This window comes from Lithobates pipiens, unplaced genomic scaffold, assembly GCF_037356315.1.
Source record: "Lithobates pipiens isolate NorthernLeopardFrog02 unplaced genomic scaffold, aLitPip1_a1.2 Scaffold_18, whole genome shotgun sequence".
Classification (NCBI taxonomy): Eukaryota; Metazoa; Chordata; class Amphibia; order Anura; family Ranidae; genus Lithobates; species Lithobates pipiens.
Window position 1 is genome coordinate 414,560,250 of NW_027507758.1, and position 23,383 is coordinate 414,583,632.

The following is a 23,383-nucleotide window of genomic DNA, read 5'->3' on the forward strand; positions in this document are numbered from 1 at the left end:
GTTGATGGGAAGATGGATGAAGCCAAATACAGGGCAATCTTTAAAGAAAACTGGCTAGAGTCTCCAAAAGACTTGAGACTGAGGTGGAGGTTCACCTTCCAGCAGGACAAGTGTAAGTATATATAATACAGTGCAGGGAATATAGTGCAGAGTATATAATAGAGTGTATTGATGTGGTTAAGGGGAACCCTATGACAGAATTAAGAAAAAAAAACAGCATGGTGTCTCCCCCAAAATCCATACCAGGCCCTTTTGGAACTCCTCGCCAAAATTAAAAAATGTGTGGGGTCCCACTCAAAATCTATACCCGACCCCTATCCAAGTATGCAGCCCGGCAGGAAATGGAGGGGACAAACAAGCCCCCCCCCTGAACCATACCAGGCCGCTTGCCCTTAACATGTGGAGGGTGCTTTGGGGTGCCCCTGGCCAGTGGTAATCAGGGTCTGCAGGCGGGGGCTTATCAGAATCTGGAAGTTCCCTTTAACAAGGGGGACCCCAGATCCCAGCCTCCCTATGTGAATGGGCATCGGGTACCCCTACTTATTCACTAAAAAAAGGTGTCAAAAATTAAAAAAACACAACAGACAGTTTTTGACAATTCGGTTATTGTCGGCGTCCATCCATCAGCAATCATGTCGCTCGACAGGCCAGAAAATTTGAAAAAATTAAAAAAGCTCAGCCTCCATGGGAGGCCTCCCAACAACTGCTGTCTTTTGGCTTTGACAGGTGTTATATAGGCAAGGCCAGGGCCACCCAATGACATAACTGAGTGACCCCAGGGCAGGGTCATCCGGTTAAGTCAGCGGGTGACCCTGCACTTGCCTATAAGCTGTCAAAGGGAAAAGACAGCAGTCGCCGGGAGGCCTCCCATTGAGGCAGAGTTATTTTAAATTTTTATATTTTTCGGGTCCGTCGGATGGTGTGATTGATGGTGGATTTACATCGCAGGACACTTTTTTTTTCCTTTTTAATAAAGGATTTGTCAAAAACTGTCTTTTGTGGTTTTTACTTTGACACTTTTTTTGGTGAATGGGTAGGGGTACAACATACCCTTACCTAGTCACATGGGGGGCGGGATCTGGGAGCCCCCTCGTTAAAGGAGGCTTCCAGATTCCGATAAGCCCCCCATCTGCAGACCCAGACAACCACAGCCCAGGGTTGTCAGGAAGAGGCCCTTGTCCCCATTAACATGGGGACAAGGTGCTTTGGGTTGGGGGGGTGTTGAGGGCATGTGGCCTGGTATGGTTCAAGAGGCGCTCGCTCGTCCCCCCTCATCCCGACTTCCAGGCTGCATGCTCGGATAAGAGTCTGGTATGGATTTTGGGGGGACCCCATGACTATTTTTTTTTTAATTTGGAGTTCACCTTAAAATTCATACCAGACCCTAAAGGCCTGGTATGGACTGGGGGGGGGGCATGCCATTTTTTTCATTGATTTTTCATCTAGATTGCCAGGAGTCAGCAATACATTACAGCTGTGAGCAAGTTTAAGTTACATTTTTTCCTTTAGAGCAGTGTTTCTCAACTCCAGTCCTCAAGGCGCACCAACAGGTCATGTTTTGAGTCATTTTGTACAGGTGAATGGATCAGTTTCACTGTCTTAGTAATTACCATAGCCATTTCATCTGAGGGAAATCCTAAAAACATGACCTGTTGGGGCGCCTTGAGGACTGGAGTTGAGAAACACTGCTTTAGAGATGCCATTATTGCATACATCTCACAGATGTACCATTACATTGTACCATTACCAGATGTACATCTCACAGATGTACCATTACCAGATGTACCAATACATCTCACAGATGTGCCACTTTACAGGCAGACTAAGGTGACCCCCAAGGCCCGATATTTAAAGGAATATGTATTATTATTGTTTCACTTTAAGCATTAATAAAATCACTGCTCCTGAAAATAATATTGTTGTTTTTTTTTTTTTGAATTGATACATGTCCCCTAGGCCAGTACCTGGGTCCTCGTACACTTTTTATGTTAAGAACATGCATATAAGCCTTTTAAATTAGGACTTTTGATTCTTCATGTTCATGAACTGAACCGGGGGGGGGTTAGACTCATACCAAATAAAAAGTAAGAAACAAAAGCGACATACATTCAATGGGTAAGATGACACATTAGGAAGGATCGGGTCTTGCATGTTTTTATTCTGCTTTAACCTTCTCAGCGGTATTCCCGAGTTCGGCTCTGGGTGAATTTTCCATACCAAAAGTGGTAACCCCGAGCCACATCGCAGTATCCAGGGAAAGCTACTTACCTTGTCCCCAGGATCCTGTGATGCCCCCCCCCCCCCCCCTGTGTGCTGAGGCTGTTTCTTCTGCTTGATGTGCTGTATGCCGGGCTCTGTTACGTTTTATGTAGTTCATGCTTTCATTGTGTCATGTTCAAGGGTGTTGGGTTAACAGAATGGCTTTTTCACTAATATTATAATAACCTCCCTGGCGGTATTCTCAAGTGTGGCTCGGGGTGAATTTTCAGTATAAAAAGCGGTAACCCCGAGCCACACTCGGGATCGCATTGCAGGATCCAGGCAAAGTTACTTACCTTGTCCCCAGGATCCTGCGATGTCCCCCTAGTGTGTCTCCGCTTGATTCATCACAGCGCTGAGCCCTGTTCCGTGTGAGCGTTGAAAAGCATGGGGACAGAGCCCAGTGGGGAATTCAAAAAGTACACAAAACATAACACATACAGTACACTGTAATCTCACAGATTACATTACTGTTTCTAATTATTTCACCTCCCTTTTGTCCCTAGTGGTTTGTTGAGTGCCCTGCATGCAGTTTTATATTATATATACTGTTCTTTCAGCCAGGAAACTGGAGAATGTCCATAGCAATCAAAAAGTGTCCCTTTACATCAAAAGCAGTTTTAGACCAGATAGAAAACAGAAATAGTAAATTAGAACACTTGCAGAATTGAGCGATAGTGATTTGTGGGGAAATTCGTCATCAGACACTGAAGGTGACGACAGCAACAATTAATTCTGCAACTGAGTAAATTTCAGTGTTTTTGAGTTGATTACATTATTGAATACATTTTATTATCATTATATTATTATTTTTGATAATTATTTATAGTTATTTATTAGATTATAATTTATGATTTTGTGTTTCAAATTTTATCATACTCAGGATGTCTACTAGACTCTTGTTTGGACAGATTTAAGTGAGTTATTCCTAAAAACAAACAAACAGGCCTACAATATAAAACAACAAATTTCCATGCAAAACAATGTAACGCTTTCGGCATCAAAAATCTGATATAATCATATCACTAGGGAGGTTAAAAAAATGAGAGGATGTAGACAAAGGATTTCTATTTTCCTTGGAAATACTCTTTAAACAGATCTAACGAGGGACAGGGCACAGTGAAGGATCATTTTGAATCTTGTAAAAAGAGGGCTATTACTATGAGCGGAAGATTTTTTAATCGCCATTTAAAAGTAAGATGGCAGAAGGGTGATTGATGTTACATTTGTCCTAACTCAACTTATGTCTTAAAACTACCCAGCATGTTTTTTTAGCTAAATGGTCCCTAACTAGGCATATCAAGACCCAGCAAGGCACAAGTTGACAGTCCTTATATTAAATTCAGTAAGATAATATTTTATAATGACATCCACATATCTGTTTAATAAAGGAGCTGATGGAGCACATCTTTTGCTCCCTTCAGTTTACATTTAATTTTATTTTCCTTGAAGTAAAACCTCAATAGAGAACAGACTTTAACGTCTAATGACCTTTTTCTAGGAATTCATTAGCGGTGCGCTAGCAATAGTAACAGTGTAATTGGTAGAAGTGACTATCACTCAGTATTCTATCCTGACTATACTGTGTCTCATCTGTTTGTGCAGTGCTCCCTAACATCACCCTGTCCTTTCCTGTGCTTTTAGACTAATGAGTAAAAATGAATATACATTGCCCATGAAGCAACTCTTCAACCTAAATGATCTTAGATAAGCCAGCACATTTTTACATGAAAGCATGTATTACATTAAAGCTTGTATAGTTTTAAATCAGTTATTTGCAATAATGTGTAGCGTTTGATTGTTTAATTTGTAAACAAAAGAACCCTGCAAATGTACATTTATTTTTATGGATGACAGTATAGAGGCAGATCTACGATACGATTATTTGCACACAAAGCTACAATTTATAGACCAGGTTTTATGAGTTTCAGTCTTCATCATTAAATGATAAGTTCACCTTTAAAAAAATAAATAAATAAATGCACATCATTTTTGGAGGTAAAAAAAGTGCAATTATTTCTTTTTTTGTTAGGAGCCTGTAAAGCATTGCACCTGCATTTAGCAGATCTCAGATCTCTTGCAAATTGTAGCCGTTTGCCGGTAAGGGCAGGCAGTTACTGAACGACAGGAAGAATCAATGAACTATTAGAGCACTCACCAGCGCCCTGGTAGTTCATTGAAAACAATAAGCCATCAGCCACAAAGGCTGCAGGTACTTGTAGTTTATTCATTCACAAAACTATGTGAGTGAATGACATGGCCGTTTGAGCAGAGCCCCATCCTACACAGCCATGTTCTTTATACGAATTGTAACAGCGGATATGGGAGAAGATCCCCCGCCCCACTGGCACAATTAGGGGGATTGAGGAGAGTCTGCAGATGGAACATGTAACATGTTTCCAAAGGTGAACTTATCCTTTAACCCCCTGGTGGTATTCCCGAGTCTGGCTCGGGGTGGAATTTCAGTACCACGAGCGGTAACCCCGAGCCAGACTCAGGATCGCATTGCAGGATACAGGGAGAGTTAGTTACTTACCTTGTCCCCTGGATCCTGTGATGTCCTCCCTGCTGTGTGTGCGAGCTCCTCCGCTCGATTCACACAGTGCCCGAGTGCCGCTGAGCTTCGTTCCCTGCAATGTTGTAACGCACGGGAACGGAGATCGGCGCCAAATTCAAAAAAGTAAAAACACACAATACACATACAGTACTGTAATCTTACAGATTACAATACTGTATAAAAAATTACACACCCCCTTTGTCCCTAGTGGTCTGTCCAGTGCCCTGCATGTAGTTTTATATTATAAATACCATTTTTTCTGCCTGGAATTTGGAGATTGTCCATAGCAACCAAAAAGTGTCCCTTTATGTCAAAAGTGGTTATAGACCAGCTAGAAAACAGCGATAATAAATTATAATCACTTGCAGAATTGAGCAATAGTGATTTCTGGGGAAATTTGTCATCAAACACTAAATCTAATGACAGCGACAATTCTGCAACTGAGAAAATTTCAGTGTTTTTGATTTAAATACATTATTGAATAAATTTTATTATTATTATATTATTATTTGTTATAATTATTTATAGTTATTTATTATATTATAATTTATGATTTTGTGTTTCAAACTACTATCATACCCGGGATGAGTTATTCCTAAGAATTGCAGGCCTACAATATAAAACGCCAAATTTCCATGCAAAATAATGGTACCGCTTTCAGCACCTAAAATCAGAAATAATCATACCGCCAGGGAGGTTAAACTACTGAAAACAAATTCAAACCTTTGTTAGTGTGGGTTACTACACAGTAGGGTCGGTTTACTAAAACTGGAGAGTGTAAAATCTGGTGCAGGTCTGCACTGAAACCAATCAGCTTCTAGGTTTTTTGTCAAAGCTTAATTGTACAAGCTGAAGTTAGAAGCTGATTGCCTACCATGCAGAGCTGCACCAGATTTTGTAGTCCCTAGTTTTAGTAAATAAGACCCATTGCATTTCTTTTTACCATTCTGGAAATAAACTCTTTCAATATGGTTTGGTGCAAGTAATACTACTCAGTGATGGATTTACCATTAGTCACAGCAGGCCTGTGCCCCAAGGTGGGTTTTTCCAGTATAGCTTAGCTATACATTTTTTTACCAAGATTAGTAGAATATATCTCATTTACATATTGTCGCCCTACACTAAACCTGGTTAGGATCAGTAAAACAAGTATTTCTAGTAGATGTGTGCTGCTTTAGAGCGCAAATCATTGTGTGCCTACATACAGGTGCCAATAATGAAAATATGGCCTCAAATGGAGGGTCACATCGAACTTTGATTTAGAACCATCAAAGTAGTATGACAGAAGATTTCCATAAACTGGCATTTATCCAGTACTTCTTGCCCTGCTGCAATGTTTTTTTTCAAAACTAAAAATGTAGATTCTAGACAAACAGAGGACTTTCTACTAGATTATGGTTACTAGTTCCAGCAAAACAGGACTCTTGGAAATATCTCCATCTTGCTATACTGAGTGAGTCATGCAAGCAACCACTTTAAACAGTTTAGTTGCTCAGCATAACCCTTTTAAGTATAGTACATCAGTTACAATCACTTTACTGCATTTCTAGCGGCTTTGGATGAAAAAAAAAAAAAGATTTCAAAACATCACTGATGTCAGAGAACAGTGACCAAGACTTGTATATAAGCAATATATCCTCTTGACCAAGAGAAGAGAATAAAGCTGTAGTTTAAAGACATCTTTGACATACTATTACTCTATCACATACTTTGCACAGTACCAGATTATATTTCAACAGTGTATAAAGCTTTTTTTCTTTGTCCTTTGTCTATTCTTGATAAATGCAATTTACCTGTACCTGAAAAATGTTACTAGAAGTATAATTGGAGTCCCTGCAGTAAAACACACCTTCAAACGTCCCTTCAGAAATCTCCAAAAGATATTTCAGTATTTCTGAGCCACCATTGTCCTCAGGAGCATCTGAAAGAAAGCACATTGTTAAGCAATTCAGTTCTTCTTACACATACTAGAGATAGATAGATAGATAGATAGATAGATAGATAGATAGATAAAATAAAACATTTATAAAAGTTTAAACTATAGTAAACATGCTAATAGTAACAGCAGCAAGACTAAAATGGAAATACTGCCCTCCATAACGCTTTCCATTCCAACCTCAATGCATCTTGGCTTTGTTATACAGCTCTAGGGATGACATTTAGGTTTGGGTCAAACATGAGTTCCACCCAAGCCCAGACACCTTATATATGTGCTGTCCTAAATTGTGTCAAAGGTGAGCAGTACTGTAGTCTATACTGGCCAAGAATCACTATTTTTATGTAGGAATATAATTCAGTTCAGATATACAGGATTTGCTATTGCTATTTGTTAACACATGAATCCCCAAGATCTGTAATTGTTCTAGTTTTTATATTATATGTTGGTTTCTCTAATACTCATTGGGCCTATTAAGCAAAAAATGTTAGGGTACTTTCACACTGGGACGGTGCCAGGGCCAGTGGTAAAGCACCGCTAATTAGCAGCGCTGCATCGCTTTTCGGTCGCTAACGGGGTGCCTTTAACCCCTGCTACTGGCCGAAGAAAGGGTTAAAAATGCCTGTGTTGTGGTGCTGCCAAAGAGCTTTGCAGGATCTTCGGCAGGGCTACCCATTGATTTCAATGGGCAGGGCATTTTGGGAGCGATGTATACACTTTTTTCCTGCCCTGCAAGCGCACCGTTCCAGTGTGAAAGCACTTAAGCTTTCACATCGGGGTGGCTTGAGAGGTGCTATTTTTAGCGCTAAACCACCTGAAAAGCGCCCCAGTGAGAAAGGGGTCTTACTGTCTCCAAAAAGCTTTTTAAGATATATTGGCATTCCTAACTTCATTGAATTCCCGCAATGCTTTTTTCACATTTGTCGCAGTTTTGCTGCACAAGGCACCCAGCATTTCAAAAACAACAAAGGGTTTATATCAACAAATGTGCAGTGAAAATGGGCCAATGCAGGCAAAATGTACCATTACTCTTCAGGATCTACTTAGGTAATTATATAACCGTTTGCAAAAGTTTAGCACAAGTTGTAGAGTAGAAGATACCATGCAATGTAAACCTTTTTTTCCCTAAAGCATATTTATTTTAAAGCTTCATATTTTGAATAGCATTGCTCAAGAAAAACGCCAAACCAGAATGTCAATCTACTAAGAAATGACTGTGCTTTGTCTTATCTATGAGCACGATAAGAGCGATGCCTGTCTGAATACCAATGAGTTTCTATTTCATTCATTTCACCAGAGACATGTTGTGCAGTTATAGACATTTATTAAAATGCCATATCCATCTTTATCACAGTGAAGTTCTATTATTTTTGTTAGAGAACTAGAGTAAAGCTATTTCTAGAGCAAATACAATACATTACAAAAATGTATGTTGATCATTTAACTTTTAAATGTACTTTTTTTATATATATCAGATCAGAATTAAATTCCCAGAAAATTGTATTATTTGATTGAGTAAATACAGTACATACCCCACTGAACAGTAAAGCCATGCGCAGTGACAGTGCCCTCTACTACAGGTTGAGAAGGAGGCCCCGGCCGATCTGGACTTGTTGTGCAGACCAATACTTCACTTGGACTGCTACTTCCTTCAACATTGGAGGCAATAAGCTGTAACAAAAACAGGGAATGAATATATAATATACAATTTTCAAATGTCAGTGCAAAAGATTGTAATGCATATTGAAAAAGTAACATTAGTAGTCATACACATACTTAAAGATAAACTCTGGGATAAGCAAATATTGCCCAAATACAAACGGCATGTGTATTCTTCCTTGAATCTTGGTGTGCTTTGTGTCTTTCTTCCAGATCTATGTAGTAATCCAGTGTAAATTGTTATCTCTGTGCAGAAGCTTCCATTGCTGCTCTCTTTCACTGTGCAGGGTGACTGGTTCTACCCCTGGCCCCTCCTGTATTTTCCTGCAGCCAGCGGGGCCTGGATTTTTGCACAGTGATGACAACACTGCTACTTTTACAAGGTAATATCTATGAAGCTACAGAAAAAAAGGAGAAAGGACAAGTGCTTCTAAGTGTAGTATCTTAAATACATACGATAAAAGCAATACAATTATCCACTCACATGGTGTGCAATGGTAATAAGCATGTCAGGAAATAGAGGATGTCAGTGAGGGCATACGTCCACCCGCCCGTCCACTCAGCACGCCGTCCTCAGGAAGGGGACCCGGCAGATGGGCTGGAGACAGCAGAAGACCCGAAAGCTGTTGAAGGCCCAACCAACACAAAGTCTTCCACATCTTCTGGCTCTTCTGTTGCCCATCTACCGGGTCCCCTTCCTGAAGACAGCGTGCTGAGATTGCAGCTGGCATTCGGGTAGACGTATGCCCTCCAGACATCCTCCATTTCCTGACATGCTTGTTACTATTGCACACCATGTGAGTGGATCATTTTATTGCTTTTATAGTATGTATTTAAGATACTACACTTATGCCGCGTACACATGCCCAGTTTTAATGTCAGAATAAACTCCGAAGGTCTTTCCGACGGAGTTCCACTGAAACTGTCTTGCATACACACGATCACACCAAAGTCCAATTGTTAAGAATGTGGTGACGTACAACACGTACGACGGGACTAGAAAAAGGAAGTTCAATAACCAGTAGCCAATAGTCTCCGTCTCGTACTTGCTTCAGAGCATGCGCCGTTTTTGGTCAGTCAGAACAGCATACAGACGACCGCTTTTCCCGATAGGAATTGGTTCCATCGGAAATATTTAAAACATGTTCTATTTCTAGGTCAGTCAGAATTTTCGTAAAAAAAAAGTCTGATGAGGCACACACACGATCGGAATATCCGATGAAAAGCTTCCGTCTGACTTTTTCTGTTGGACATTCCACTCGTGTGTACACAGCATTAGAGGCACTTGTCCCTTCTCATTTTGTTCCCAGCCATAACAGAGCCTGCTCTACTCTTGGACCAGCAGCACTTTGTAGACTATCTCCCCTTGTTTTCACTATACTGGACTTATTTACGGACTGAGCTTCAGAAATATTTACACTCTTCAGGTGCTTACTATTTTTTTGCGTATTATATATTTGCATATAATATTTATGAAGAAACTGATGCTCACAAAGTGGATTTATATCCTTTGTGTACTTTAAAATTGTTCTAAAGTCACACGTTTTTTTACCTTAATGCACTACCTGTATTAAAGTAAAAATCCTTTCACTAGTTGTTTGCTTCCCCCCACCCTCCTAAATACTTACCAGAGTCCTGTATTGATCCAGCACTGTGCCCATCTGCAGCAGCACTGCTCTTATGTCCTGGTCGCACAGAGCAGATCGATAGCAACGGGAGACATTTTTTTCTGGTTTTAATGAGTCTTAGGAGTTGATTTAATAAGGCAAGTAGACTGTGCACTTGGCAAAGTGCAGTTGCCCCAGAGCTTTGTAAATGTGGTAGAGCTTCACTTTGCAAAGAGTACCCAATCACATGCAAGGAAAATTAAAAAGAAACAATTTTGCTTGCACTTGATTGGATGAATAAAGTCAGCAGAGCTTCTGCTCATTACAAAGCTATGGAGCAACTGCTCTTGCAAAGTGCACAGTCTTTTTTCCTTTAGTTAGATTTCATTGCATTTCATTTGCACAGGAGGTTAGAAGGACATTGGATTTTTGGCAGAATCAACAGGTATGTTTCTGTACTTGCTGAAAATGTAATAAATAAATAAATAAAAAATAACTGATGCAGCCACCACATCTAAGGACTATTAGTTAGCAACGTATTACATATTTGTTCTTGGGTTTAGATACATTTTAAAATCAACGAAGCAGCTGCTACACTTGAAATCTCACGTATCAAAATTTTGACTCTTGAAGCTGGTCTTTCCTAACACAAATCCCTGTAGAAGTCTTGAGATCTGGCATGGTTTTAGGAGGGTATACTGATCTTTATACAACGATGAGGCTGCCTGGGCATATGTGAATGACTCCCACTATACAGGTGGCCCTCCTCTTGGCACTACTTTGTGTGACAGTTGTTGCAATTAGTAATGTATGCTTTCTGTGCAAAGATACTATTAAATCACTCTGTCCACAACTTCTCTATCTTGCACTGGAAGCAAACAGATATGCATAATTGTCTTAATAGTAACAATTACTATTATGTATTCTGAAATGTTTGCATATGAAACCCTTAGCACATTTACAGTATAGAAGAAAACATACAGAACATCGCCCTCTGCTGGCAAATAATAGCAGCTGAAGCTTACCCTAAATTTGTATTGTGTGCTTCTTTGGAGATTATTCACAGTACATGTTAATTCTTCTCCAGTGTATGCAGGTTGAAATACACTGTCCTAAAAGCATAGCATAACAAAGGGTGTAAAATGTCATATTAGGAAAATTTCTTATGACTGTATAAGATTGCTCTCCTATAACTGCATCTATTGAGTCTCACCAAATCTGCAGAATGCTGCAAACAGTAAAACATGGGACTGGAAAGCACAAAAAGCTGGCAATGGATGGTAAGACACAAGATAGCAAGGCAGAGTGCAGGAAAGGACAAACAGGGGTAGGGAATAGCAGGCTTGAAGAAGGCTGGCAAACAGCAGGAAAACTTGACTGAGAACTGGAGAGCTTCCTTAAAGGGCCTAATTTAGCTCTTATTCAACACAATGGAAAACAGTGTACACATGCAAAGCAAACTTTAAAGCTATACCAAGCTTATTTTTCCAGGGTAGATTGACCTAACCACATTATATAACCCTAAATGCCAATGAGCCTTGGTTATTAGTAGTGATGCAAAGGCAGATGCTGCTGTGTAGTCAATATAAGGTGCCTGCACATAGCTTTCCTTGCACCCCCTCACTCCATTGCCAGAGCCACAAACCCCTAACCAGTACTTTCAGATATGGGGTACCCCTGACATTCCACCCTGCCACCCCACGATTAAGTGTTAAGCATGTAAGTGGCCAATTGCCAGGCCTTAGTGCCAGCACACAGCAGTGGGCTAAAGCATACCTAGCCCCGTGTGGGTTTTGACTCAGAAATTGAAAACTTTCAAATGAACTTTGGTAGGCTCTGGTAGCAGTAAGCGTACGGAAGACCGGGAAGACACTGGGTTCGCAGTAAAGTAACGATGCTTTACCACTGTTTAAGCAGAATTTTTCAGCCGCTAGTGAGGCACTTTTAACCCCAAAGAAGGGGTTAAGAAACTCCCATGTTGCGGTGCGTCAAAAGGCACTGCCCATTCATTCCAATGGGCAGGGCGTTTTGAAAGCGCAAAATACAGCACTCCCAACCCGCCCCAAAGATGCGGCTTGCAGGACTTTTCGGAATGTCCCGCAAGTGCACCGCCCCAGTGTGAAAAGTCACACTTGAAGGAATAAGAGGTGGTTTTTAGGTGCTTAATAGAGACTATTTCCAGCTCTAAAGCGACTGAAAACTGCCCCAGTGTGAAAGGGGTCTTATGTACATACTCAGCAGCCTCTACCTTAGACCCCTTTCTCCCATTCATTCAAGTGTGACTTTTCACACTCAGGGGGAGCGCTTGCGGGACGTTCCTGAAAAGCCCTGAAAAAAGCATCTTTGGGCTGGGTTGGGAGCGCTGTATTTAGCGTTCCCAAAGCGCCATGTCCATTGAAATGAATGGGCAGCACTTCCAAAGCACTTGAGAAGCGCTTCTATAGCACTGCAAATTGGGAGTTTTTAACCCCCTCTTTGGGGTTAAAAGCGCCCTGCTAGCGGCTGAAGGGCACTCCTTAAACTGATTCTTTCACACCTAGTACAGAATCAATTTAAGACTAGCCTCTAGTAGACTGTCATTGTGCAAAATTGTATTAACTGTTACATTTTTTAAATTGTTATATGCCATATCATACACCATAGATATAAGATAAAGGCTTGTGATAAACAAGGACCCATATCTAAAGGTGCTTTTTATGGTATGTCCTACATAGGGATGCACCGAAATTTCAGCCGCCGAAACATATCGGCCGAAAATGGCCTTTTCAGCAATTTGCCAAAAGAGAGATCTTGCCGATAATTGAGCTGAAAATGGGGCGGGGCCTGCTGGACAGGGCCCAGCCCATTACAGGGGTCCGCCCATTATTGGGTTGTCCTTCTGGCACAGCGCGCCGCAGTCATCTCCTTTCCTCCTCCCCTCCAATGTCACACTATTAGCTCTGTGCACCTTGTCTTATCCTCCCTCCCCACCACACATTAGTCGTTCCTGCCCTCTCTCCGGAGGTCACATGGTACCACAACGTCAGCTCTCGGCCTGGGGGGTGTGAGCTGTGCCTAGTGCTGACCTGTGACTCCACATCTCCCAGCACTGACCTGTGACCCCACATCTCTCAGCACTGACCTGTGACCCCACATCTCCCAACACTGACCTGTGACCCAAGCCCTCATCTCCTAATGCTGACCTATGATCCCCTGTTCTGACCCCACGCCTCTGGACCCTCATATTACCCTCCATATGACCCTTGTCTCCTGACCCTGACCCTAATTTCTCAGCACTGACCCTCATCCCCAAATCTCCCAGCACCACCTCTTCTCTTGACCCATGTCTTCCAGCTCTGACCTGTGTCCCCCTCCTCTGACCCTTGTCTCTCGACCCTGACCCTCATTTTCCAGCACTGACCTACATTCCCACATCTCTCTGCACTGACCTGTGTCTACCTGCTCTAACCCACTCTGCCATATCTCGTGGCACTAACTTGATTTTGCACTGACTCGTGTCTCCTGACACTGAACCACAACCTCATGTCCCCCTGGGCTCATATACTTACCCCAGTCTCAGACTATCTCCTGTACCATGTCCCCAGTCTCAGACCATCTCCTGTAATGTGTCCCCAGTCTCTGACCATCTCCTGTAATGTGTCCCCAGTCTCTGACCATCTCCTGTACCGTGTCCCTAGTTTCTGACCATCTCCTGTACCATGTCCCCAGTCTCTGACAATCTCTTGTAATGTGTCTGCAGTCTCTGACCATCTCCTATACCGTGTCCCCAGTCTCTGACCATCTCTTGTACCATGTCCCCAGTCTCAGACCATCTCTTGTCCATGTCTCCAGTCTCAGACCATCTCTTGTAATGTGTACCCAGTCTCTGACCATCTCCTGTAATGTGTCTGCAGTCTCTGACCATCTCTTGTAATGTGTCTGCAGTCTCTGATCATCTCTTGTAATGTGTCTGCAGTCTCTGACCATCTCCTGTACCGTGTCCCCAGTCTCTGACCATCTTCTGTATAAAAATATTTTTTAAAAACAGTCACTTTTGGTATCTGTGCCGTTTCGGTATCGGTTTCGGTTTTCGGCCTAGAGTATTTTTCATTTTCGGTATCGGTTTCGGCACCAAAAAACCCATTCGGTGCATCCCTATTCCTGCACCATATTATGAAATATTATTATGGCACTGGTAGCTGTACTCACAGGCACTACTTGAAATTAGATTTGTCACATGTTATTTTTAAGGGAAAGTTTATTTTTTCTTCATAAGCCGGACAGTTGAATACTTCATGAATATATAATATTTCTGGTGCTTGGGATGTCCTGGAGCTGCGCACAGCCACCCATAGGCAGAAATGGGTGAAGGGGGCTGTATGCAGCTATGCAATTTTTTTTCATAAAGTAGCATGTGTGCACAGATGACATGTCCTGAGTCCATGTTTCTCCGTTTGGGGCATGACATCTGTGCACGTGTTACTGTGCACAAACAGCGCTGCATAGATGCACACAGCCACCTTCACCCATTCAGGTCTACGAGGTGCAAATATGCAACGTCTTTACGCTGCATGGCCAAATGAATTAGAAAACAACATTTATTAAGGCAAGACTTCAAAAAATCCCCCACTTCTCTAGTGTAAATAGCACAAAAAACATTGAAACAAGGAACGTACGGTATCCTCCTGAATCTCCAACGTGTATGAAATGACTTCTTCTGGGAAACATCCCTCTGGCCTCATCCAATGCAGTGTTATCCACGTAATTCCAGCTCTAATAAATTTAGGTGTGGAGGGTGTCTGAGGGATATTGCCTGATGTGTAGTACACAATCTCTTGGCTGTACTCGCTGTGAATAGACAGACACGTCAATGAGCAAGATGTTTACTACGATGTAGCAGTGTTCCATACTGTGTAAACAATTTAATTATGTTGGTTACCACAGATTAAAGCTCCGTGTGTATAAATGTACATTTTAAGAAGGAAATCCACCTTTCCACAAAAAAAACAGTCAAAGGAGCACACAGGTTTTTGACTGGCATGTCAATATTTACTTACATATAAAAATAAACTTCTACTAGATTAATAATTTCTTGTTTTTCTGCATATATTTTTGCTTACAGAGTAAATGTTGCATACTGGAATATTTACTTAAAGTGCATGTAAACCCTACTTGAATGACATTTAGTTTTGGAAAGCACTATGGGGTTGATTTACTAAAGGCAAATCCACTTTGCACTACAAGTGCACTGCTTATGCGCTTGGAAGTGCAGTTGCTGTAGATCTGAGGGATTTCTCTCATCCAATCATGTACAAACAAAAATTCCCCTCAGATCTGCAGTGACTGCACTTTCAAGTGCATTAGCAGTGCAAAGTGGATTTGCCTTTAGTAAATAAACCCCTATGTATCATAATCGACTGCCATGTTTTTTGATAAAATCTTGATTGCCATATTTGCAATTTCAATGTCTTTTCACATTAAATAGTTTACTTCTGGATATGAAATATAAAAAATGCCAATCTATATTACAAGCAGGCAAAGAGATCTAATAGTTTCCTGAACTACACTTCTCAACAGACCTTTCAGCTATCTAATTAAGTGGGCGCACACTGGTGTTCTCTTGTAGAAAGCAACAGTACTGCCTATATAATATGACTTTCTATGGATAGCAGACCGGATTGAAAATGGTTTGGAGGTTGCAAGGGAATCAAACAATTCAGTCCAGCAGCTGATAGGGAAAACAGTTAAACAGTTAGAGCAGATCCAACAATATGTTTTTGGCCCTGCAACTGCCTATTAGATGAGCTAAATCTTTCATCAATACATACACTTCTGTGTGGTAGGTTTTCATCTTTGCCAAGACTTCAAGAGATTAAGTGTATGCAAAGCCAATATTTTACAGCTTTTAACCCTGTTTAGATCCTCTTGTAAAGGTTTCCCTTCACTTTCTGTCCGGAAGATAAAAACAGGAAATGATAGGAGATCTTCTACGGAAATTACATTTTATCGTGTCTCCAGTTGGAAGATTTTCCTTCACGTTTTGTTCTGGAGAAATCTCAGATATTTTAGATTTCTCATCACTTTCTGTCTCAGTGATTATGGTCATAAAGACATAAAGAAATTAACGAAAACAGAAATGAATTTCCCCAGCATCAACATAGGCAGCAATAAAAATTCAACAGGGGGACTAACCCCTTGTCACTCTATCCAAACTTAGGAACTACAGGCATTAAAAACAAAAGCAAAGCCTTGGGTGGCCCCAAGTCGTAGCCAAAAGCTCAATTAGCTAGAGGCTGCTCAGTTAGTCAAAAAGAAGCACATAAACAAGGCAAGTGCTGTGTCCTACAAAAAATAAATGATGGTACAGTATGTACAAAAAAAAAATACTTGCTATGTCAAATCTATCTCGAGTGGCTGAGGATCCCTCCTGAGACCCTCAATGACTGCAGAAAGGGAGTCAAATTCACTAAATGAGATGGTGGCAGATAAGTAAACATGTATGGCCCTAATGACATCCAAGCAATGCAGCACCATTTGTTAGGGGTATGTTGGCCTGGGATTAAGAGAAGGCATGATAATATCCTCAATAAGATGACAAGTAGACACTATCTTTGGAAAAAAAGAAAACTTCAGACAAAGAACCATTCCTGTTCCTATGCAAAACCAAAAACAGAGGTTTACAAAGCAAAGCTACCAACTCTGAAACCCCTAGAGCTGACCACCAAAATGAACACTTGCTGTTGAAGACTTTGCAAAGAAAGTTTCTAAATGTTCTCAAAGGGTGTTATTTGCAAGACATAAAGCACCAAGTTCAGGTCCCAGTGCAACACGGGGGTGGGGCTGACCAGAGGAGACACAAGCATAACAAAGTTGAAAACCAGAGAATGAAAGGCCAGCGGCAAGGGAAAGTACAAAAGGAAACCCCCGGTAAAGGACACAGGGGAGCATAGGAGTTACTATTGGTAACACAAGGATCATAATAGAGTGTTTTTAAAAAAAAAAAAAAAAATTATTAGTATCAAGTATTAGCAATACTGCTAAACAAATTGTGTGACAGCTTCACAGAAAAAACTGATTCCCCATCAGCACTGCAAAGGGGGGAAATGGAATGGTGGATATCAGACAAGAACAAACAAAAAACATAACAACATAAAACAAAATAGAACTGGACGTCCGGATGCCAAATAGCAATAAAGAGATGTAATGTCATGTGATAAAAAAAGGAATTGCTTGGACCAAACATACGCTACTTCCCCTAGCGAAATGCATTGACTTCATCAGCGTCCCGTGATGCCACCCTCGGCAAACCCTGCTGTAACTGGGATAAGGAGTCGTGACAAGGCAGCGGTAGCTGCCTCACTGAGTGATGGACACACTGGTTACGCCTATTCCTTTGCCAACAGAGGTCAAACTATTTTGGGTTGAACCATCAGTGGGAGTCCCGGCAAGGGGTGCCTGGTCAATGGCAGCGGTAATGTATCCTCTATCAGTACATCCACCCAGACATGTGTAATCAAGCCTACTTAATGCTATTTGAGCACAAGTAAACAGGACACATTAATGAGGGGCCACTGCAGAGGCCTTATGCACCCGACCTAGCCTGTTAGAATATACCCTCCATTTTTCAGTAGACATATTGCACAATGAGATAAGCCTTATAGCAACAGTGAACATTTTCAGCAAATATATCGCTCGCTGCTTGCTTTCTCGGTTACTTCATTCCAGTGCAGCTGCGGGTCATTCATCTTTCCAGGAACAGTATATGTTACCAAGGTTGGCTTGTTATCCAAACCTCCAAATACAGTTCACCTGAACTAGAGGATTCACATTCCTTCCTGCCCATGACCACATTGTGCACGTTTCCCTCCTACTGGTAACTGATGGATCATCAGTTGCTCATCCCACCAGTGATAGACAGAATCACCTGTCTGCGCCCATCCCCTCCTCCCCTGGGGCCAAACGCAGATTACATGTCATAATACCTGACTAGGAATCTTGTACTAGAGGATATCGTCCAAGCAATTTTTTTATGACATTACATCTGCGTATTGCTATTTGGCATCCAGACGTCAAGTTCGATTTTGTTTTAGGTTGTCATGTTTTTTGTTTGTTCTTGTCTGATATCCACCATTCCATGCACCCCTTTGCAGTGCTGATGGGGAATCTGTATTTTCTGTGAAGCTGTCACACAATTTGGTTATCAGTATTGCAATCTGTTTTTATGCCTGCTTGATACCAATGAATTATATTTTTTCAAATAACACTCTATTATAATCCTTGTGTTACCAATAGTAACCCCTATGCTCCCCTGATGTCCTTTACCAGGGGTTTCCTTCTGTGCTATTTGTCTTGGTTACGGTGACAACACCTGAATTGGTAAGTGATTTAGGAGTCTATATCATTAAAGCATGAGGCTAACTGCTGATCCAAGCCCTGTTGGAAAAAAAGCCAATAACCATGTCACTGAAAAGGAAAACACACACGAACCGCTATGAACTCTACAAAATTTACACTTTGCAGGTACGATAGAATAACTGATGGGAAGTAAATTTGCGAGTCTTAGTGAAGAATTTTGATGACCTTCCAATTTGAAACCCCAAGGGACCAAATGCATTGCCTGGCTGTCTATTAAAAGCCCCTTTATTATTCTGTCTGTGCTAGCTTTAGCTCAACCCATTGGAAGAAGTCCAAGTTGTGGGTGTTCCTCTGGGAGAGCTACAGCCAGTACTGTCACCATTGCTTGTTCTCATGTGCTAATTTTATCTGCCTTTCTTCCTCTTTTCTCTGGCAGAATTGTTTGTATACTTTCCCCCAGGTGCATTCGGGCAACAGAGGATGCTGAAGATAAAGTTATACAAACTACACTGCCACAGTCACTTCTGGCAGGGCTGTGTGATAAGATGCTGCTTGTAAAAACTTTTAGCATCAGCTGTTGCCTGGATACACCTCAAACTTCTGCCACATTCAGCACAACCCATGTTTACAAGCAGTGGATGATCAAACAGCCCTGCCAGAGCTGACTTGGGCAATAAAGTTTGTAAACTTTCTCCTTTGCATCTTCAGTTGCCTGGACAAGCCTCTGGGAAGTTGTACAAACAATTTTGACTTTGTCAGTGGAGTTTTTTGCGACCTGAAATTGGAAGTTTCCCATTAAAGAGAAGCTCTGTCAATCAGCCATCATTATGTATTTGTATCCGTGCTAGCAACATGGTCCGAAGGAAACAGGGGGAGAGGGGCAAGTTGTCCAACCATGCTGCTCAGCAACTACAGCATAGATTAGAATGGGGCCAAATGCTACATGCACATGGTACCTTGTGGGATTTAACCATGTAATGATATTCTTTTTTAAGCATCAAAGGAATCACTGAGTCCAGTGTTCCACCCTGTCCCTTAGTACCTAGCTTTCAATAGCCAGGTTGTTAAAGCCGACAACTGTAAGTCAAGATGGTATATTAGACCTTGAGACAACGGATCTGGCACTTTTAGGTTGAGAAAGTTGCCAGGAAATCCATGTCCGGCAATCCCTGCCTTCAACAAATCTGAAGGAATATTTCCAGATCTTGAGACCACTCTCCTAGATCTAGACTTTGTTGACTTTGGTGGTCTGCATGGCAGTTTCCAACTCTCAGAATGAAGATCGTGGACAGAACTGAAGCATTGTGTTCCACCCAACATAAGATTTGGGCAACCTCTGGTACCACTGACAGGGTCTTTATTCTTTTCTCATAATTGATAAAGGGCACAGCCATTACATAGTTATTCTGGTTGAAAAATCCATCCAGTTCAACCAACAGAAGAAAGAAAAAACAAACACAAATCGAAAACCTCCATGTACACTATTTTATACCCACAGTTGATCCAGAGGAATGTCCCCGTTAGGGAATTTCCTATCTAATTTTACTGGTCATCAATATTATTGGGAATGAAAGGAAGTTCCTGTTTTGTTTTTGTTTTTTCAAAATTTTGAATATAGTGCAAATCTTCCAATGGGGACACTTGTTCCCATGACAACTGTCTAGGTGGGCATTTGCCTCACATTGCAAAGATATCCTCTTCAATTACTTTTGAGTCTACAGGACAGGAAGTGAATGGAAATTATCCTACAGAGACATAGAAGGCAAAAAAACAGTGGTTTTAATCCCCATACTCTATTAAAAAAAAAAAAAAGTGTGATTTTAGATAAACTTTACCCAATCTACACCATTCTATGACAATCCTTTCAAAGGCATACAATGTAATAATGTTTTGAAAAAAGTCTACATAGTCAGTATTCAGAGGGGAAAAAGTCAAACAGAATTCTGCAGCATGCTTCATTGACAATTGTGCCAGCAATCCTGTTAAATGGTAAACAAAGATAAAGGTGTTGGCGCTACAAAATAACAATAGACCATTGTGGCAATCCTGTTAAGTACAAGAAGACCCTCAAATCCTTTGAAACTCATTCACAATCTCTGTGCGGCAAATGTTTATTAATAAATTAAATATTAAATATTTTTAATAAGGCTGCACAAAACATAGTAATGCTGTACAAAGTACAATAAGCCATAGCAACCAATTTGCTTTATTTAAATAACAGAACTTACCTTTTCCCAATATCATTGCGTGCTGCCACTCTAAAGGTGTATCCCATGGCGGGGCACAGCTTTGTGAGCTTACAGTGCCTTTGGATTCCTGTGTAACATTCTCTGAACACACTGTTTCTTTTACCCTGAGGAGAAAAAAAAATGTATTAATATATGTATCCCATGCAGATTCTTTTCTGTACCTAGACTGAGTAAGTTACTTTATCATGATTACAGTTAGACATGAGATGAAAAAAGCAGCATAGCTGAAGTTTTAATGAACAGTCAACTATTCTGCCTGATATTTACAGTAAATACCCAGATCAGAGCCAATTAACAAAAACTGGAGAAATAATGGGTTTTAATGTGTCACATTGCATCCTGTTTTCATACTAAATCTTTTTTATAGTTTTATTGAAATGGAAACGTATTATGTTGAAGGGATCAACTATTGCAAAGCAGACTAAGTGGCAAAAAATATCATAATGACAAAAAAAATTAAATTATGCCACCTTTCAAACGGTTCTCATTAATTCCCTGAAAATAACGAAATGGCAGTTACAAATTAGCAGTGACATTTTTCAAAGGTAGAAATTAATTACAATTAACAAAAATATCAATTTGATGAAAAATAACTCATAGTACTGATATTCAAAAAAAAAAGTAGTAAAACTGCCAAAAACAACTTTATAGCTAGGTGAAACGGTCAACAATATTTCTTGTGACACACTAGCAAAAGTAGTATTTTTTCATGGTAGCAATTTAGGGAGTAATGTTGTCTTTTAAAATAGGTTCTACAGGCTAGTGATGGGCCGAATGGACCCCTGTTTGGTTTGCCTCAGAACTTTCAAACACCGCGAAGGTTCGGACCAGAATAACGAACCCCATTAAAGTCAATGGGACCTGAACGTCAAAAATCAAAAGAGCCCATTTTGAAGGCTTATATGCAAGTAATTGGGCATACAATGGTTATAGGGGTTCCGGGTTTTGCCCTCGGGGACATGCATCAATATAAAAAAAGTTTGTGAAAAATGTAATTTTAACCCCCCTGGCGGTATTCCTGAGTCTGGCTTGGGGTGAAAATTCAGAACCAAAAGCGGTAACCCCGAGCCAGACTCGGGATTGCATCCCTGGATCCAGGATGAGTTTACTTACCTTGTCCCCTGGATCCAGCGATGTCCCCCCGTACTGCGAGCGCCTCGTCCTCCGCTCGATTCATCACATCGCCAGGCTCCGTTCCCTGCAAGCGTTGCGACGCACGGGGACGGAGAACGGGGCCAAATTCAAAAATCTTACAGATTACATTGCTGTATGTAATTATTTCACATCCCCTTTGTCCCTAGTAGTTTCTCCAGTGTTCTGCATGCAGTTTTATATTATAAAAACTGTTCTTAATGCCTGGAAACTGGAGATTGTCCATAGCAACCAAAACTGTCCCTTTACATCAAAAATGGTTTTAGACCAGCTATAAAACAGCGATAATAAATTAGAATCACTCGCAGAATTGAGCGATAGCGATTTATGGTGAGATCCGTCATCAAATACTGAAAAGTAATGACAGTGACAATTCGGCAACTGAGCAAATTTCAGTGTTTGATTTGATTACATTATTGAATCATTTTTATTATTATATTATTATTTGGTATAATTATTTATAATTATTTATTACATTATAATTTATGATATCATTTTTCAAACTTTATCATGCCTGGGATGTCTACTAGACTCTGGTTTGGACAGATTTAAGTGAGTTATTCCTAAGAATTACAGGACTACAATATAAAACGCCAAATTTTCATGCAAAATAATGGTACCGCTTTCAGCACCTAAAATAATCATACCGTCAGGGAGGTTAAATGAGCAGTATTTTTTTTATTTTTAAAGTGAAAGCTTAAAAATGAAACATTCTCTCCAACATAGTGCCTGGGGGTTCCCTTTAGACTACATGTGAAGTGGCAAATCTGTATCATCTCTAGAATCTGCTGCAGCAATAATTGCATTTATAAAGACAAAAAAAAGAAAATTTTCCCTGCAAGCTGACTTTATTTTACTCAGCAACAGCTGGGGAGCCAGTGTGTATAATGAGGCCACAACGTAGTGCACTGGGAACAGGATTAGAGACGTTTTGGATAAATTCTGGTGTCACTTTGACTTTGGATAGAAGTAATGGGTGCATAAAAATTGGTCTTTGGGTGTCAGTGGCGCCTTTCGACCGTAACCCTATAGAGGTAATCTTGATGAAAGCAAGAATTGGCTTTGTTGTAAAAAAATTGCAATGATATGCACATGTAAAACAGGTGCAGAAAAATTGGTCTTTGGATGTCGGTGGCGCTTTCCCACCTTAACCCTATAGAGGTACGCTTCATGAAAGCAAGAATTGGCCTTGCTGTAAAAAATTGCAATGCTATGCAATCACAGTAAAATATTGCAATGGTCTTTGGGTGTTAATTGTGTCCATGAAACCTATACCAAAAACATTCCAAAACATTCTCCCAGATGAAATGATTGAACACCCTCAAAGCTAGGCGGCCTCAAAATCCTGCAGAAATTCCACATCCCAAAAAGACTTAATCAGTGACATTGGCATCAGGGGCTTCATAGCTGTTAATCCAGGACTGTTTCTTTTTTATAAAAGTCAAATGGTCCACAGAGTCTGTGGACAGACACGTTCTATGACCAGTAACGAAACCTCCTGCAGCACTGAATGCCCATTCTGAAAGCACACTGGATGCAGGGCAGCCCAACAACTCAATAGCATACTGGGCAAGTTCTGGCCAGTGGTCTATTTTCATGACCCAGTAAGTCAGTGGCTCCTCAGCTGGAA

General features: G+C 40.8%; 1 protein-coding gene across 2 annotated transcripts in view; it reads right to left on the reverse strand.

Moving 5' to 3' along the window:
- Window positions 1-23,383, reverse strand: part of FNDC3B (fibronectin type III domain containing 3B) — a 467,960-nt gene that overhangs the window by 147,776 nt on the left and 296,801 nt on the right. For both annotated transcript variants that reach the window (XM_077487969.1, XM_077487970.1), the window contains 5 exons: window positions 20,581-20,705; window positions 14,674-14,845; window positions 11,044-11,130; window positions 8,285-8,423; window positions 6,666-6,737 (listed from right to left, as the gene is read on the reverse strand). In XM_077487969.1, the coding sequence (XP_077344095.1) occupies window positions 6,666-6,737; window positions 8,285-8,423; window positions 11,044-11,130; window positions 14,674-14,845; window positions 20,581-20,705 (595 nt within the window). The remainder of the gene's footprint in view (window positions 1-6,665; window positions 6,738-8,284; window positions 8,424-11,043; window positions 11,131-14,673; window positions 14,846-20,580; window positions 20,706-23,383) is intronic.